The 15,168-nt window shown below is 43.9% G+C and overlaps 1 protein-coding gene across 12 annotated transcripts in view; it reads left to right on the forward strand.

The window, feature by feature from the left end:
- Positions 1 to 15,168, forward strand: part of pnpla6 (patatin-like phospholipase domain containing 6) — a 167,476-nt gene that overhangs the window by 102,031 nt on the left and 50,277 nt on the right. For all 12 annotated transcript variants that reach the window (XM_078531125.1, XM_078531129.1, XM_078531126.1 and 9 more), the window contains 5 exons: positions 2,304 to 2,367; positions 9,120 to 9,288; positions 11,540 to 11,722; positions 11,935 to 12,053; positions 14,654 to 14,810. In XM_078531125.1, coding sequence (XP_078387251.1) covers positions 2,304 to 2,367; positions 9,120 to 9,288; positions 11,540 to 11,722; positions 11,935 to 12,053; positions 14,654 to 14,810 — 692 coding nt within the window. The remainder of the gene's footprint in view (positions 1 to 2,303; positions 2,368 to 9,119; positions 9,289 to 11,539; positions 11,723 to 11,934; positions 12,054 to 14,653; positions 14,811 to 15,168) is intronic.

Here is a 15,168-nt window from a genome sequence, read left to right on the forward strand (position 1 = left end):
CCGACTCAACCTGCAAGTTAACCTTAAGAGAATCCTGGACTGGGACTCCCAAGTCCCTTTGCATTCCAGACTTCTGAATTCTCTCCCCATTTAGAAAATAGTCTATGCCTCTATTCTTCCTACCAAAGTGCATGACCTCACACTTCCCCATGTTGTATTCCATCTGCCACTTCTTTGCCCATTCTCCTAACCTGTCCAAATCCTTCTGCAGCCTCCCCACCTCCTCAATACTACCTATCCCTCCACCTATCTTTGTATCATCTGCAAACTTAGCCAGAATGCCCTCAGTTCCTTCACCTAGATCATTAATGTATAAAGTGAAAAGTTGTGTTCCCAACACTGACCCCTGCGGAACTCCACTAGTCACCGGCCGCCATCCTGAGAAGGACCCCCTTATCCCCACTCTCTGCCTCCTGCCAGACAGCCAATCTTCTATCCATGCTAGTACCTTGCCTCTAACACCATGGGCTCTTATCTTACTGAGCAGCCTCCTGTGCGGCACCTTATCAAAGGCCTTCTGGAAGTCCAAGTAGATAACATCCATTGGCTCTCCTTTGCCTAACCTATTCGTTACCTCCTCAAAGAATTCTAACAGATTTGTCAGACATGACCTCCCCTTGATGAAACCATGCTGACTTTGCCCGATTTTACCATGCACTTCCAAGTATTCTGAAATCTCATCCTTAATAATGGGCTCTAAAATCTTACCAACGACCGGGGTCAGGCTAATCGGCCTGTAATTTCCCGTCTTTTGCCTCGCTCCCTTCTTAAACAGGAGGGTTACATTAGCGATTTTCCAGTCTTCTGGTCCCATCCCTGACTCGAATGATTCCTGAAAGATCACCACTAACGCCTCCACTATCTCTTCAGCTATCTCCTTCAGAACTTTGGGGTGTAATCCATCTGGTCCAGGTGATTTATCCACCTTCAGACCTGTCAGTTTTCCTAGCACCTTCTTCTTGGTAATGGCCACCAGACTCACCTCTGCCCCCTGACTCTCTTGATCTTTGGGGATGTTACTCGTGTCTTCCACCGTGAAGACTGACGCAAAGTACCTATTCAGTTCCTCCGCCATTTCTTTGTTCCCCACTACTACTTCTCCAGCGTCATTTTCCAGCGGCCCAATGTCCACTTTTGCCTCTCTCTTACCCTTTATATATCTTAAAAAAAACTGTTGCAATCTTCTTTTATATTACTGGCTAGTTTACCCTCATATTTAATCTTCTCCCTCCTTATTTCTTTTTTAGTTGTCCTCTGTTGGTCTTTGTAGGCTTCCCAATCCCCTGGTTTCCCATTGCTCTTCGCTGCATTGTATGCTTTCTCTTTAGCTTTTATGCTGTCCCTGACTTCCCTTGTCAGCCATGGTTGCCTCGTCCTCCCTTTAGTATGCTTCTTCTTCCTAGGGATCAATTTTTTGTATCCACCACAGATAAACCAATCCTCGAGATACAAACAACGAGTAGAAAGCAGTAAAGCTTGATCATTTCTTTCTCGTTAATTCCAATTACAAATGAATTGTATTGCACAAAGCCACTTCCCAGCCAGTCACATTACAATAATGTTGGAATTAGAAACCCAAGCAATAATCTGCCTCCTATTTGGTTGGAATTCTTGAACAAGCCATCAAATGTCCTCTGATTCAAATACTTCTGCATTGATTTTAATTTATCTACAACCCAATGAAATCTTAAGCCAAGTATTTTTTCCCAAATTTTTCTTTCTTTCTGTGTTCTTTTTCGCTGCCCCTCACTGATCTTTCTCGGTGTTGACTCCTTCCTGGAGTGCCATCCCCTTGGTGCCAGTTTCCTTTTAGATCCTCAGTCGAGTAATGACTGGTAGTGTGTGACGGTGCAGTGCCAGCAGGTTATTGCACTGCATGGGGCATCGCAGCTGTGTCCCACCTGTCTTCACCCAATGCCCATGTACAGAGGCCACTGCAGTCAGGAGTGGGATTCTAGCCAGTTTCCTTGTCTCTAATCTTGCAGTGTTGAGGCTCCAATGGTGCCCTGTCAGCTAACTCTGCACAGACCTCAGAGTGAAGCTGGAACTTCTCTGATTTGCTTTGCTTGGCTGCAATAACATTTGCAAGGCAATTAAACTGGTTGGGATCAGGATTCAGCTATGCTCCTGGGAGCAAGGAGGGGATTGGTGATCAGGGAATAGTTGAACTCCAGGAAGTAACTCTCTACCATCCATTGATGTAATGTCTGATCAGCTAATTGCTTTGACCGTTTATCCTCAAGAGTTAATGTGCACGTTGACAATAACAATAACTCTGAATTGCTATCTTTGTAACCTGACAGGCCCAACACTGCTGATGACCAGTGATATTATTAGGCAGCGTCTGGGTGCATCAGCACTGGACAGGTAAGAGTGCTGTATTAGAATTTATATATTGTAGCACTGTACAATATAATCTTAATGAATAGAAACATGGAAAATAGGAGCAGGAGTAGGCCATTCGGCCCCTCGAGCCTGCTCCACCATTCAATGTGGTAATGGCTGATCCTCTGTCTCAACGCCGTACTCCTGCGCTCTCCCCGTGCCCCTCGACACCTTTAGAGTCTAGAACTCTATTTCCTTCTTAATATATTCAGTGACTTGGCCTCCACAGCCCCCTGTGGTAGAGAATTCCATAGGTTCACCACCCTCTGAGTGAAGAGGTTTCTCCTTATCTCAGTCCTGAATGGTCTACCCCATATCCTGAGACTGTGACCCCTTGTTCTAGACCCCCCCCGCCCTCCAAAGGAAATATCATCCCTGCATCCAGTCTGTCCATCCCTGTCAGAATTTTATATGTTTCAATGAGATCCCCTCTCATTCTTCTAAACTCCGGGGAATACAGGCCCAGTCAACCCAATCTCTCCTCATTCGACAATCCTGCCATCCCAGGAATCAGCCTGGTGAACCTTCGCTGCACTCCCTCTATAATAAGTATATCCTTTCTTAGGTAAGGAGACCAAAACTACACACACTACTCCAGGTGTGGCCTCACCAAGGCTGTAGTAAGACATCCTTACTCCTGTACTCAAGTCCTCTCGCAATGAAGGCCAACATACCATTTGCCTCTAAGATAAAAGCAAAATACTGCAGATGCTGGAAATCTGAAATAAAAACAGAAAATGTTTTAAAAGCTCAGCAGGTCTGACAGCTCTGAAGAAGGTTCATATGGACTCGAAATGTAACTCTGTTTCTCTCTCCACAGATGCAGATAGAGCTGCTGAGATTTTCCAGCATTTTCTGTTTTTTATACCATTTGCCTTCTTAACTGCTTGCTACACCTGCATGCTTGCTTTCAGTGATTGGTGCACAAGGACACCCAGGTCCCTTTGTACATCAACAATTCCCAATCTATCACCATTTAAATAATACTCTGCCATTCTGTTTTTCCTACCATAGTGGATAACTTCACACTTATCCATGTTATACTGGCATCTGCCATGTATTTGCCCACTCAATCAACATGTCTAAATTGCCTTGAAGCCTCTTAATACCCTCCTCATCGCTCACATTCCCAAAGAGTTTTGTGTTGTCAGCAAACTTGGAAATATTACATTTGGTTTCCTCATCCAAATCATTGATATATATTGTGAATAGCTGGGGCCCAAGCACTGATCCTTGTTGTAGCCCACTAGTCACCGCCTGCCATTCCGAAAAAGTTGCATTTATTTCTACTCTGTTTCCTGTCTGCTAACCAATTCTCAATCCATGCCAACATATTACCCCCAATCCCATGTGCTTTAATTTTACACACTAACCTCTCATGTTTTATCAAAAGCTTTCTGAAAATCCAAATACACCACATCCACTGGTTCTCCCTTATCTATTCTGCTAGTTACGCCCTCAAAGAACTCCAGTAGGTTTGTCAAACATGATTTTCATAAATCCATGTTGACATTGTCTAACCCTGTTGATATTTTCTAAGTGTCTTGCTATCACTTTCTTTATAATAGACTCTATCATTTTCCCTACCACTGATGTTAGGTTAACCGGTCTGTAATCCGCTGTTTTCTCCCTCCCTCCTTTTTTTAAACAGTGGGGTTACATTTGCCACCCTCCAATCTGCCGGGACTATTCCAGAATCTACAGAATTTTGGAAGATGACAACCAACTCATCCACTGTTTCCATGGCCACCTCCTTTAGCACTCTGCAATGTAGATTATCGGGCCCTGGGGATTTATCGGCTTTCAGTTCCATCAGTTTATCCAGCACTCTTGTTTTAGTAATACTACTTTCCTTCAATTCCTCTTTCTCACTAGACTTAGAACCTTGGTTCCCTGGTATTTCTGGGAAGTTATTTGTGTCTTCCTTCATGAAGACAGAACAAAAGCAGATGTTTAATTGCTTGTCATTTCCTTATCTTTGATTATAAATTATCCCATTTCAGACTTTAAGGGACCTACATTTGTCTTCACTAATCTTTTTCTTTTTACATATAGAACTTTTACAGTCTGGTTTTATGTTCCTTGCAAGTTTACTTTCATACTCTATTTTTCCCCACTTAATCAATCTCCTGGTCCTCCTTTGCTGAATTCTAAACTGCACCCAATCCTGAGGCTTGCTGCTGCTTCTAGCAACTTTATATGACTCCTCTTTGGATCTAATACTATCCTTAATTACTTTTGTTAGCCATGGTTGGGCTGCTTTTCCTGTTGTGTTTTTGTGCCAGAAAGGAATGTATAACTGTTGCAATTCATCCATTTGTTCCTTAAATATGAGCCATTGTCTATCCACCGTCATGCCTTTTAATGAAGTTCCCCAATCTATCTTAGCCAACTCACGTTTCATACCTTCATAGTTTCCTTTAAGATTTAGGACCCTAGTTTCAGATCGGGCTCCTTCACTTTCCATCCTAATGCAGAATTCTATCATGTTATGGTCACTATTCCCTAAAGGACCCCACACAACAAGATTATTAATTAAACCCTTCTCATTGCACAATACCAAACCTAGGATACTCTGTTCTCTAGTCAGTTCCTCGACATACTGGTCTGAAAAACCATCTTGTACACATTCCAGGAATTCGTTCGCCACAGTATTATTGATAATTTGGTTTGTCCAGCCTATATGTAGATTAAAGCCACCCATGATTATTATAGCACTCTTGTTACATGCATCTCTAATTTTCTGTTTAATGCCGTCCCCTACCTTATCACTACTGTTTGGAGGCCTATAGACAACTCCCACTAATGTTTCCTGTCCTTTGTTGCTGCTTAGCTCCACCCAGGCTGATTCTACATCTAGATTTTCTGAGCCAATATCTTCTCTCACTATCGCACCGATTTCATCCTTGATTAACAACGCCACGCCATCCCCTTTACCTTTTTTCCTGCCCACCCTAAATATCGAATACCCTTGAATGTGCAGTTCCCAGCCCTGGTCACCCTGCAGCCATGTCTCTGTAATCGCAATCATGCACCAGTTTTATTTCTATTTGTGCTGTTAATTGGCCTACCTTATTGCAAGTGCTCCATGCATTCAGATACAGTGCCTTTAGACTTGACTTTTTAATATTTTTACCCATTTTTTTGTACTATGGCCCTATTTGCTGCTAGCCCTTGTTTCCTCTGCTTTCCGCTTTTGCATTCTACTTTTCTGTCTTTTATTCCTATCTTTGATTCCCTCTCTTGTGTCTCCCCGCTCAGGTTCCCATTCCCCTGCCAATCTCTCCCACAGTACCAACAAATACCCCTGCGAGGATATTGGGCCCAGTCTTGCTGGGGTGCAATCCGTCCAGCTTGTACAGGTCCCATCTTCCCCTGAATCTGTCCCAATGCCTCAGAAATCTAAATCTAAGTCGTCCTGAGATTACTATTTTTGAGGCCCTGCTTTTTGATTTATTTCCTAGCTCCCTTTCAGATCCTCATCCCTCTTTTTTTACCTATGTCGTTGGTACCGATATGGACCACAACCTCTGGCCGTTCACCCTCCCTTTTCAGAATGTCCTTCAGCTGCTCAGTGACATCCTTGACCCTGGCACCAGGGAGGCAACGCACCATCCAGGCGTCAAGCCTGCGGCTGCAAAAACGTCTATTTGTTCCCCTTGCGATAGAATCTCCTATCACTATTGTTCTTCCACTCTTTTTTTTTCTTCCACCCTGTGCACCTAAGCCATTCATGGTGCCACAGACTTGGCTCTTGCTGCATTCCCCTGAGAAACCATCTCCCCCAGCAGTATCCAAAATGGAAAATCTGCTATCGAGGGAGATGGACCCAGGGGCCTCCTGTACAACCTGCCTAGTGCTTTTTCTCTGTCCAGTGATTGTACAATACTGTACAAGAATACTCCCTGTACAGCCAATAATTTGGGCTTAGTTGATTGGTGAGATCTGATTTTAGGTACAGATGGTTTAATAGTGTTGTTAATTTATTAGGTTGCTGATAACCAATGTTTCCTGATATAACTTTATCCACAATTTAGTGAAATGCTCCAGTTGAATCCTAGCTGATTTTCCCAAGAGCTATCAAATGGTTGTTTGGTAGTACAGAACTGAGTATTGTTCAAAAAAGACACACGTTGCCAAAGCTTTTTGTCTTGCACTCATCAGGACAATTCACAAGAACACCAAATTGTAAGTAAAAGATACTGGAAACAAAAACAAAAAAAAGGAAGAATTTATAAGGCAGGAGAAGAGAGTGCTCATTGGTTGGCAAGTGGACTCTGCTTGCCAAACAACCAGTGCTCTCTTCTCATGCAGTATAAATTGTTGTTCCCTTTAAAATTTGGTATTCTTGCAAATTGTCCTGATGAGTGCAAGACAAAAAGCTTCGACAGCATGTGTCTTTTTTCAACAATCTATCAGGTGGTTGGTTTTCAAGCACCATATGTATTCATTGCGTTTCATCTCGGTGAAGCTGCGGCGAACTGCACTCCTCCCCATGCAGGTTTCTGCTGAGGAACTCTTTTTATTTCCTTTTGAATTCATTGTTTTTATTTCCTTTTCATTCAATATCCTTGCCCAAGAGTCTCATTACCAGGTGTGTCCCTTCTCTTGGGAAATATACGGGGTTAAGTGGCAGAGCAGGCTCAAGGGGCTGAATGGCCTACTTTTGCTGCTATGTTGGACCACCACGCTGCTTCCAGTCACAACTGAGTGGGATTGGGAAATTGAGCTCCGTCTTTGTGAGCAGTGCCACCAAAGGGACCGGATCAAGTTTCAGTGTCTCCTTCATGGTGCCTGTGTCAGAGATTAATCACACCGAGGCATCATTTTGTACGTAGAAATCCCATTTATTACTTGTGCGCAAGGGAGAACAATACAGTGAGAGCTATTGTACCGTCTCAAAGCAGAATACACAAAGACTTGCTTAAAAGCATTTTACAACCAATCAGTAAATTTTGTACATCTCAATCCACTTATTTGCATAAATTAACTGACCAATCCATGTTCCAGTAAATTTCCATTCCTACACCACAGGTGCAGTTGTTTATAATTTGGCTATCACAGCTTTGATTACATTCGGCCCAAGAGAGAGACACATGGAATGTGTCTCAAGGTCCATCCTGCTATCGTGGTTAGACAAGATGCTATTGTTCTTCAAGGTTGCAGTGTTTTTCTCTTAGGCTCTTGAATTAAGCGTTTAATTCAATTGCTCCATTAACCCTTTCAATACTGAGTGGGCCCCCGCCATATAGTTGTCTTTAGGCCACCACACCTGGGAGTACCAGGGTTGCATACATTTTGCATGCCTTCTATCCTTCATCCAAGATGACTGACACCGATGATTGAGCTGGTTATTTCATTGCTGTTTGTGGGAGCTTGCCGTGTGCAAATCGGCTGATACTTTTTTCCAACATTAGAATAGTGACTTCATCTCAAGAAATATTTATTTTGGCTGAATGCACATTGAGATCATGAAAGTCGCTATATAAATAAATACTAAAATTGCATGAGGTATGAAGGTTGGTGGGGGGGTGGATGGGGTGCGGCGAGATAGTCAGATTAAAATGGCTCCCCTTTTGTCTCCCAAAGTTTGGTAAGGGATCGTGGCTTCTATTTTAAGTTCAGCCATCTTAGAACAGCGTTTAAGAATATAACACAAAGTATTATTCGTCATAGGACGAGAAGTGCTTCCTTTTACCAATAGCGTCACTCCTTGCGCCTGATGTTCACGTTCGTACAGTGACCACCCACGTGGCCCTCAGGAGGGTGTTTGATGTGAAATAGGAAGTAGGGAAATGGTCATGTCCTTAATTTTGACTGGGAATTAGGCCTGCATGCGTGACCTGGGTGAACACACGGTCCACGTGTAACATTGATCAACAGGAAGCAGATCTTGATGCAAAGACCAAGATTGTGTTTTTAACTCTGATGGCTCTTTCCTTATCGTCCGAACCAGTTTGGTGAGATATGAATGCAATGTTTGTTGGGAGGCAGAGGGGGAGACCAACCGTCTTGTTGTGCAACCTGCTGCTTCTGACACATTGTTAACATTACTCTCACTCCCCTTGACGTCTCAGCCAGCGCTTCACCCGAGCTAAAAATTCACCCCAGTCACAATCTAAGTTTGGGAAGGCAAAGCTATAATTGTACAGCTTGGTATTTTTCACAGTTCAATAGTAACCTTGCAAAAACCAATAAGTGCCCGGCCCGCCATTTCACAGTAATGAAATCCTAGTGGGGGAAACCTGTGCCGTGTTTGAAACGTTTGGCGCCTCCACCAGTATTCTCTCCTAAAATACTAGTGACCTGCATAATATATGTAATAAATGAAGAATAACTAGCATTAGTTACAGTGCTTGTTAAAGGAGCCATCTCCCTTTCCACCCCATAAAATGTGCTTTATTCCCCCCACTAAGTTGAGATTTTATTTTATTCACATTGGCTTTGATTCATACCATTTAAACATTCCTTATATCTCTATGTATTAATGAGGATAATTTGCACTGTCTGAACCTTCCCTGGATGTACTCCTCCACCCTCTGTTAAGTTTGGAGAAGGTTTCCCTTGGGGGATAGTGCCCTTTGTGGTTGATTGTTGGCGATTCCAACTTGGGTGCCTAGCTTCAGAACCCAGTGTCTCTCCATTCGCTTTGTACAGTTGTCATGTAGAGTAGGACGTGCTGTTACTTGCACTGCATTGTGAACAACCATTGCCTTTTTGTCTCCTTTTTGTAGTATCCACGAATACCGTCTCTCAGGCTGGCTGGCCCAGCAAGAGGACATCCATCGAATTGTGTTGTACCAGACTGACTACAGCATGACACCTTGGACCCAACGCTGTATTCGACAAGCTGACTGCATCCTGATAGTCGGACTTGGAGACCAGGAGCCCAGCTTGGGAGAGGTAGCGTGGAACCTTGCCATGGTGTTTAATCACCAGAACTGGCTTATTCCCTGTAACCTATGAAGAGATGCGAGCGAGAATTTGGTTGACCCGTGCAGTTGTTGCCAGCAGCTTGATGTAACTGAAGAGAACCCACTGGCTGTGATAACTAGGACCCACTGGCTGTGATAACTAGGAAGGAGCAGGGAAACAGAACTATGCAACAGTAAATGCCCACAACCGCAGAAGGGCAGAAAAGAGATTGTCCCAAGCACCTGGGGAAGGGAGCTCAGGAGACTGAATTTAGAGATGTTTCTGGAAAGTGCAGTTAGCACTTTGAAATGTTTACCTATTTGGCCTCAAGGATTTTTTGGTTTGATTTAAATTGTGTTAAATTAGACAACACATGTGGAGACCTCTCCTGCTCGCTTTTGAATATTGCTGTGGGATCTTTAACGCCCACCTGAGAAGGCAGACGGGGCTCCGGTTACATGTCTTGCCCAATGGTGCGGGCACTCCCTCTGTGCTGCTCTCCATGCTGCCATCGCACCTTTTGCATGGAGCATTTCATTTATTTTTTTGCTGTAAAGTTGTTTTTTGGGCAAACTCTCAAATACCTTTTTCAAAACTGCACAGAACACTGTACAAGAATTCAAATGAACGGATGGCTGAAACTGTTTGCCCTGATATGTTTGTACAGCCAGCCAGCGTTTTCACTCTGTATCACCCTGTTCCGCGTGGTCTGAAATGGATAAATGCAAGGCCTGGTAAAAAAACACCCTGTAGCCAGGAATTCCCGATTCTATAAACAGCGCATAACACCATTCTTGTACATAAGGAGAAAAGACTTTTGGATCCTTCCTGATGTGATATGATATTTTTTAAGCTGTATTCCACTTTTTCAGTTAAAAGGCTCCTTTACAAGGCAATAATAATGCACTTGCTTGGAAACCATTTGTGTGAAATATTTGTACCTGTTCCCATTCCTGAGTGCTGCACGACACTTTGAAATCTTACAGCATTTGGGATGGGACTCGTACAAAGGTACTCTGGTGTGAAACTGGAATGCTGTTGCGTGCTAGTTCCTAGATGCTGTAGCGCAGTAATCCCTTCACACCCAGCAGATTTACTAGAATGGTACCGTGGATGAGTAACTTCAGTTATGTGGAGAAGCTGGGATTGTTCACCTTAGAGCAGGGAAGGTTTAGGGGAGATTTAACAGAGGCCTTCAAAATCATGAAGCTTTTGGATAGAGGGTAACCAGAGGACCCAGATTTAAGACATTGGCAAAAAAACTCCAGGGGGATAAGAGTAGGATTTTGTTTTTTAACCCAGTGAGTTATAATGATCTGGAATGCACTGCCTGAAAGGGCAGCGAGGTAGGGGTTGCAAGCAGATTCAGTAATAACTTTCAAAAAGGAATTGGGTAAATACTGGAAAAGGAAACATTTGCAGGGCTCCTGGGAAAGAGCTGAAGGAGTGGAGCTAATAAGTTAACTCTCTTTTAAAAAAAAACCCGGCACAGGTACAATGGGCCAAATGGCTTCCCTCTGTGCTGTAAGGTAGGGAGGTTCTATGAAATGCCTTTCAAAAGGTCTCAGTCAAGAGCTGGCCACTGCAGTTAGTTCACAAATTCAATTGTGTGCAAGCAAATGGCCGCTCCTGGGATCTGGATGTCCGTACCTTCCACACCCATTCTGCTCCCCTTCAGATATATAACTTAGTGGACAGTCCATTAATGCACACTCACCTACAGTAGGAGCCCCAGACTGCATGTTGATGTAAGAACTCTTCACAACCTCCGCCCAAGCACAATGATACACACCAAACAGCAAAAGTTTTTCAACCTTATCAGAGCTAGTTTGGGGAATGGCAACAACTTGCATTTACATCGGAAACAGTCCCAAGGGGCTTCACAGAAGCATAATCAGACAAAAATTGATGCTAAGCCAAAGGAGATGTTGGGAAGGGTGACACCAGATTGATCAAAGTAGTAGACTTGAGCACGTAGAATATCCCATTTTGTACTTGAGGCCAGGTGTGCTACATAATAGACAAAGTTTTGATACGAACTAAGATATCATACACTTTTCCAATATAGTCTTTATAAAACCTGTTATCTTTATTCTTACGCAGGTACCATTCTTTGATTTTTATGTACTCTTGCTATTCTCCATCCATGCCTCTCTAAGATGAGCATGCTTCTACACCGCTAGCAGGATTTCCTCACCTGTATTGGTAATTTATATTTCTCGGTTCTCCTTCTCTGCAGCTGGAACAGATGTTGGAGAACACGGCAGTCCGAGCACTGAAGCAGCTCATCCTTTTGCACAAGGAAGATGGCCCCAGTCCTTCCCGGACTGTGGAATGGCTGAACATGAGGAGCTGGTGTTCTGGGCATTTTCACATCAAGTGCCCTCGCAGGATCTTCTCACGCCGGAGCCTCCAAAAATTGGTAACCGGGCAACGGGGAGCGAAGGGCGGAAGGCAGGGGATTGGGAATAACTAACTTTTTTTGTGAGTGGGTTGCTGGGAGAATACGGATTCGGGGATTTGGCAAAGGGGGACAGATGGACTGGGGCAAGCAATGTTAATGGAGGTAGGAGAAAGTCGCCTTGGAAGTTGGGAGTTCAGTGGAAAAAGTAGTAATCACCATTCTTATTTCAGAGGGAGATGTATGAAAAACTATTTCTGAAAACGGCGGATCGACACAGCGACTTCTCTCGATTGGCTCGGATACTCACAGGGAACACAATTGCGTTGGTCTTAGGAGGGGGAGGAGCCAGGTAACGAGTGCAAAATGATCATTCGAGGCATTATCAATAGTGAGAGGCAGCAGTTGGAGATGGCCGCGCAATGCCTTTATATAATACCCCACTACCACATTTTCCTCCCTTGTTTATTCGGTGCAGTTTCCTTCCATGCTGACTTGGAAGGCTCCTCGCTCAGGCACGTGCTGCCTATTTTGACGATGGAAGCGCATTTTTCAACAGGTTCTTTGGGAAATTGGGAACGTGTACTCATTTTTAAAAAAAAAAATCTGAAGTAACAATGGCAAAAATACAGTGTTATAAAGCTGTCTCCCCTATCTTAGATTTGTAATGTATCTCAAAATCTAGCTCAGAATCCTGATTGAGCTTCCTTTGTCATTCTCCGTCAATGTGTCCGTTAATGGTTGACCCACATGTATGGGCTTTTTTCTGCGCTCTTTCTTCCCTACCTTCCGCCTATGTGAAGAGTTCCCACCTCCCCCCACCAACCCCCCCATCCTGACCTGGCCTGTTCACTTCCTCACTGGCTTTTGGCAAATGCCCTCAGCCCAGTGTCCTTTGACAGAGGCGTGCGCTTTGACAGTGTCATGCTTTGGAAGGGTTGGATCAGACTGAGCTGCTGTCATTGCGCTAGTATGATCTCGGTGTAGTTATGGTGCTGTGGAGCTTCCGAAGCTCAGGTTCTGGAGTGGGGCCTAAAGCCACAACCTCCTGACTCGGACAATAATGTTGCCATTGACTCAGGCGGAGATTTAAAATATGTGGTGTATTGGTATTTAATTGTTAAGACCTCCGTAGAGACTGATAGCATTTAATGAGAAATTCGAACTTCAGTTAACAGCTGAAAGAATAACATGTCAAGACTTCACGTTTTAAAACTTTTACTGTATCAAATTACTAAAAAAAAAGCACTATTAACTAAACACTATTTTCTTTCGTAGGTAGCTTATCCCTCAAAGTATAGAAATAAATGGTTCCTTTTTACTTATCATGCAATGCACTGTCCATGAAATTACAATTCTTATTGCCAACAGTTCACAAACAAAATTAAAACAATTCATCAAACAGTTTCCAGTGGGTTGCTTCTTTTTACTTTCCCAACCAGGTAACCCCTAATTTCAGAACTATTTCTCACTGTTAGGGTTGCCCTGTAGACTTGTTCCTCTAGTTTCAAACTAGGCAAATCATCCAGCCCCCTTTAACACCTGAGGAACTCTGGCATCAATCTGAGCACGAGTTCCCATCTGCATTCTGCATGGTGAGCAATATCATCAGCATTTTGTCTGTTTAAGGTGCAGGCCTGGCTGGTTCTTTTTCTTCTTCTCAGTTAGCTCCAAACTACACGAGACAAAACTGCAACTGCTCTCTGTCTGTGATATTCACAGGTCTATAGGGAAGCTTGTAACCTGACCTCAAAATGGCTTCCTCTACCACATTAGCTTTGTACCTAAGTAAAAATGTTAATTACTTAGTTATCCTTGATCCCAACTACCTTTCATCTTACAAGTAAATGATAGTTCACTGCACAACTGTTTACAACTTAATATCAGTAACGCCTTTCTGGGACTTTGGGAGACTCGGGGTTTACTCATTGCGGACTTAGAAACTGCTGTCATTGTCCCCAAGTGAAAATACCATGCACCTCCCTCTCAATTAAACAATCTGAGCCCCTTTGATCTCTGACAATTAAGCAACCCAGGTTTACTGTCAGACAGACTGCAGCACAGATCACATGACCCCTTTCATCTAACCTACGTTTAAAGCTATAGTCCCAAAATATAGTATTCTTTTAAACCAAAAGATACAACCCTAAAACACCATAATCTTATAAACTTTGCAATTGTAGTGTTAACATACATTTAAGGCAAAGAACGCCGGTGTCCTCTGGACTTTGGTACAAGATTTTTAACAAGATTCAGATGTAAGGAGTTCAGAGTTACTGACTGTTCTGTCCAGTACCTCTGTGACAGGGCAAGAAAGTGGGGGTTGGGGGTCAAGTCCTTTCACCTCAGTCAGTGCTGCTCACTGTCTCTGTTTGGGGCATTGGGCTTAGTGCCTCCAGCCAGGGGGGAAGGTCACCAGGATTCTGTTCCTGAAAGTTACCTAATGAACACTGACAGGACAGTGCAGGTGAAGGCAAAATCAAACTTGGCTGTTTGATGCCCCATACTGTCAGTACCTCTTGTCCTGCCTCACATGCAGTGCTCATGGTGAGGGACATACAGCAGAGGAGGACAGGAAGCTTTGCCAGAAAATAATGAAACAAACTGCAGGATTTTTAATTCTTATAGTGTGAGAGAATTGGTATGTTGAGGCTTGAGTTGTGATATAGTAGTGTCTCCCACTGTCACCTCTCCCATCCAAACCTACTCCCTGCCCCTCTCTCTGTCTGTCTGTATCTCTCTCTCTCTCTCTGTCTCTCTCTCTCCCTCTCTCTGTCTCTGTCTCTCTCTCTGTCTCTCTCTCTCTGTCTCCCTCTCTCTCTCTCTCTCTCTCTCTGTCTGTCTGTCTGTCTCTCACTCTCTCTCTGTCTCTCCCCCCCACCCCTCACTCTCTCCTAACCCTTCCCCACTCACTCCCCTCCCTCCTCCTCTCCGCACCGTTTACTCTTTCAGGGGATGCTCACATGTTGGTGTGATGAAGGCTATGGAGGAGATTGGAATCCCGGTCGATGTTATTGGAGGAACTTCCATTGGGTCATTTATTGGGGCGTTATATGCTGAGGAGCGGAGTGCAGTGAGGACGAAGCAGAGAGCGAGGGAGTGGGCAAATGTGAGTCTTGGATCGGAGTGACAAGGTTTTTCATTTGTTTATCCTCTGCACAACTAATACAGAAGCACCAGAAAGACCATATTTATACAGAATTTTTCACAACATCAGGATACCCCAAAGTGTTCAATGGCCAATAAGTAGTCACTATTGCCGGGCATCCCAGACTGTGGGTCCTGATCTCCAGTGGGGCCGCAAGACAAAATTTTGGGGTCATGAGCTCCGAGGCAGCAATGGCTGCCATGGAGCTCCGACCGAGCGTTAACAGCTGCGAGGGCCCCTTTAAATCCTTGTGGGTTTTTTTTATTGGTGGGCGTGGCCGAACTGTGACCGATCTTTTGGAGACCGGATTCCTGCTCCA

This window comes from Cetorhinus maximus, chromosome 28 (genome assembly GCF_964194155.1).
Source record: "Cetorhinus maximus chromosome 28, sCetMax3.hap1.1, whole genome shotgun sequence".
Taxonomy (NCBI): Eukaryota; Metazoa; Chordata; class Chondrichthyes; order Lamniformes; family Cetorhinidae; genus Cetorhinus; species Cetorhinus maximus.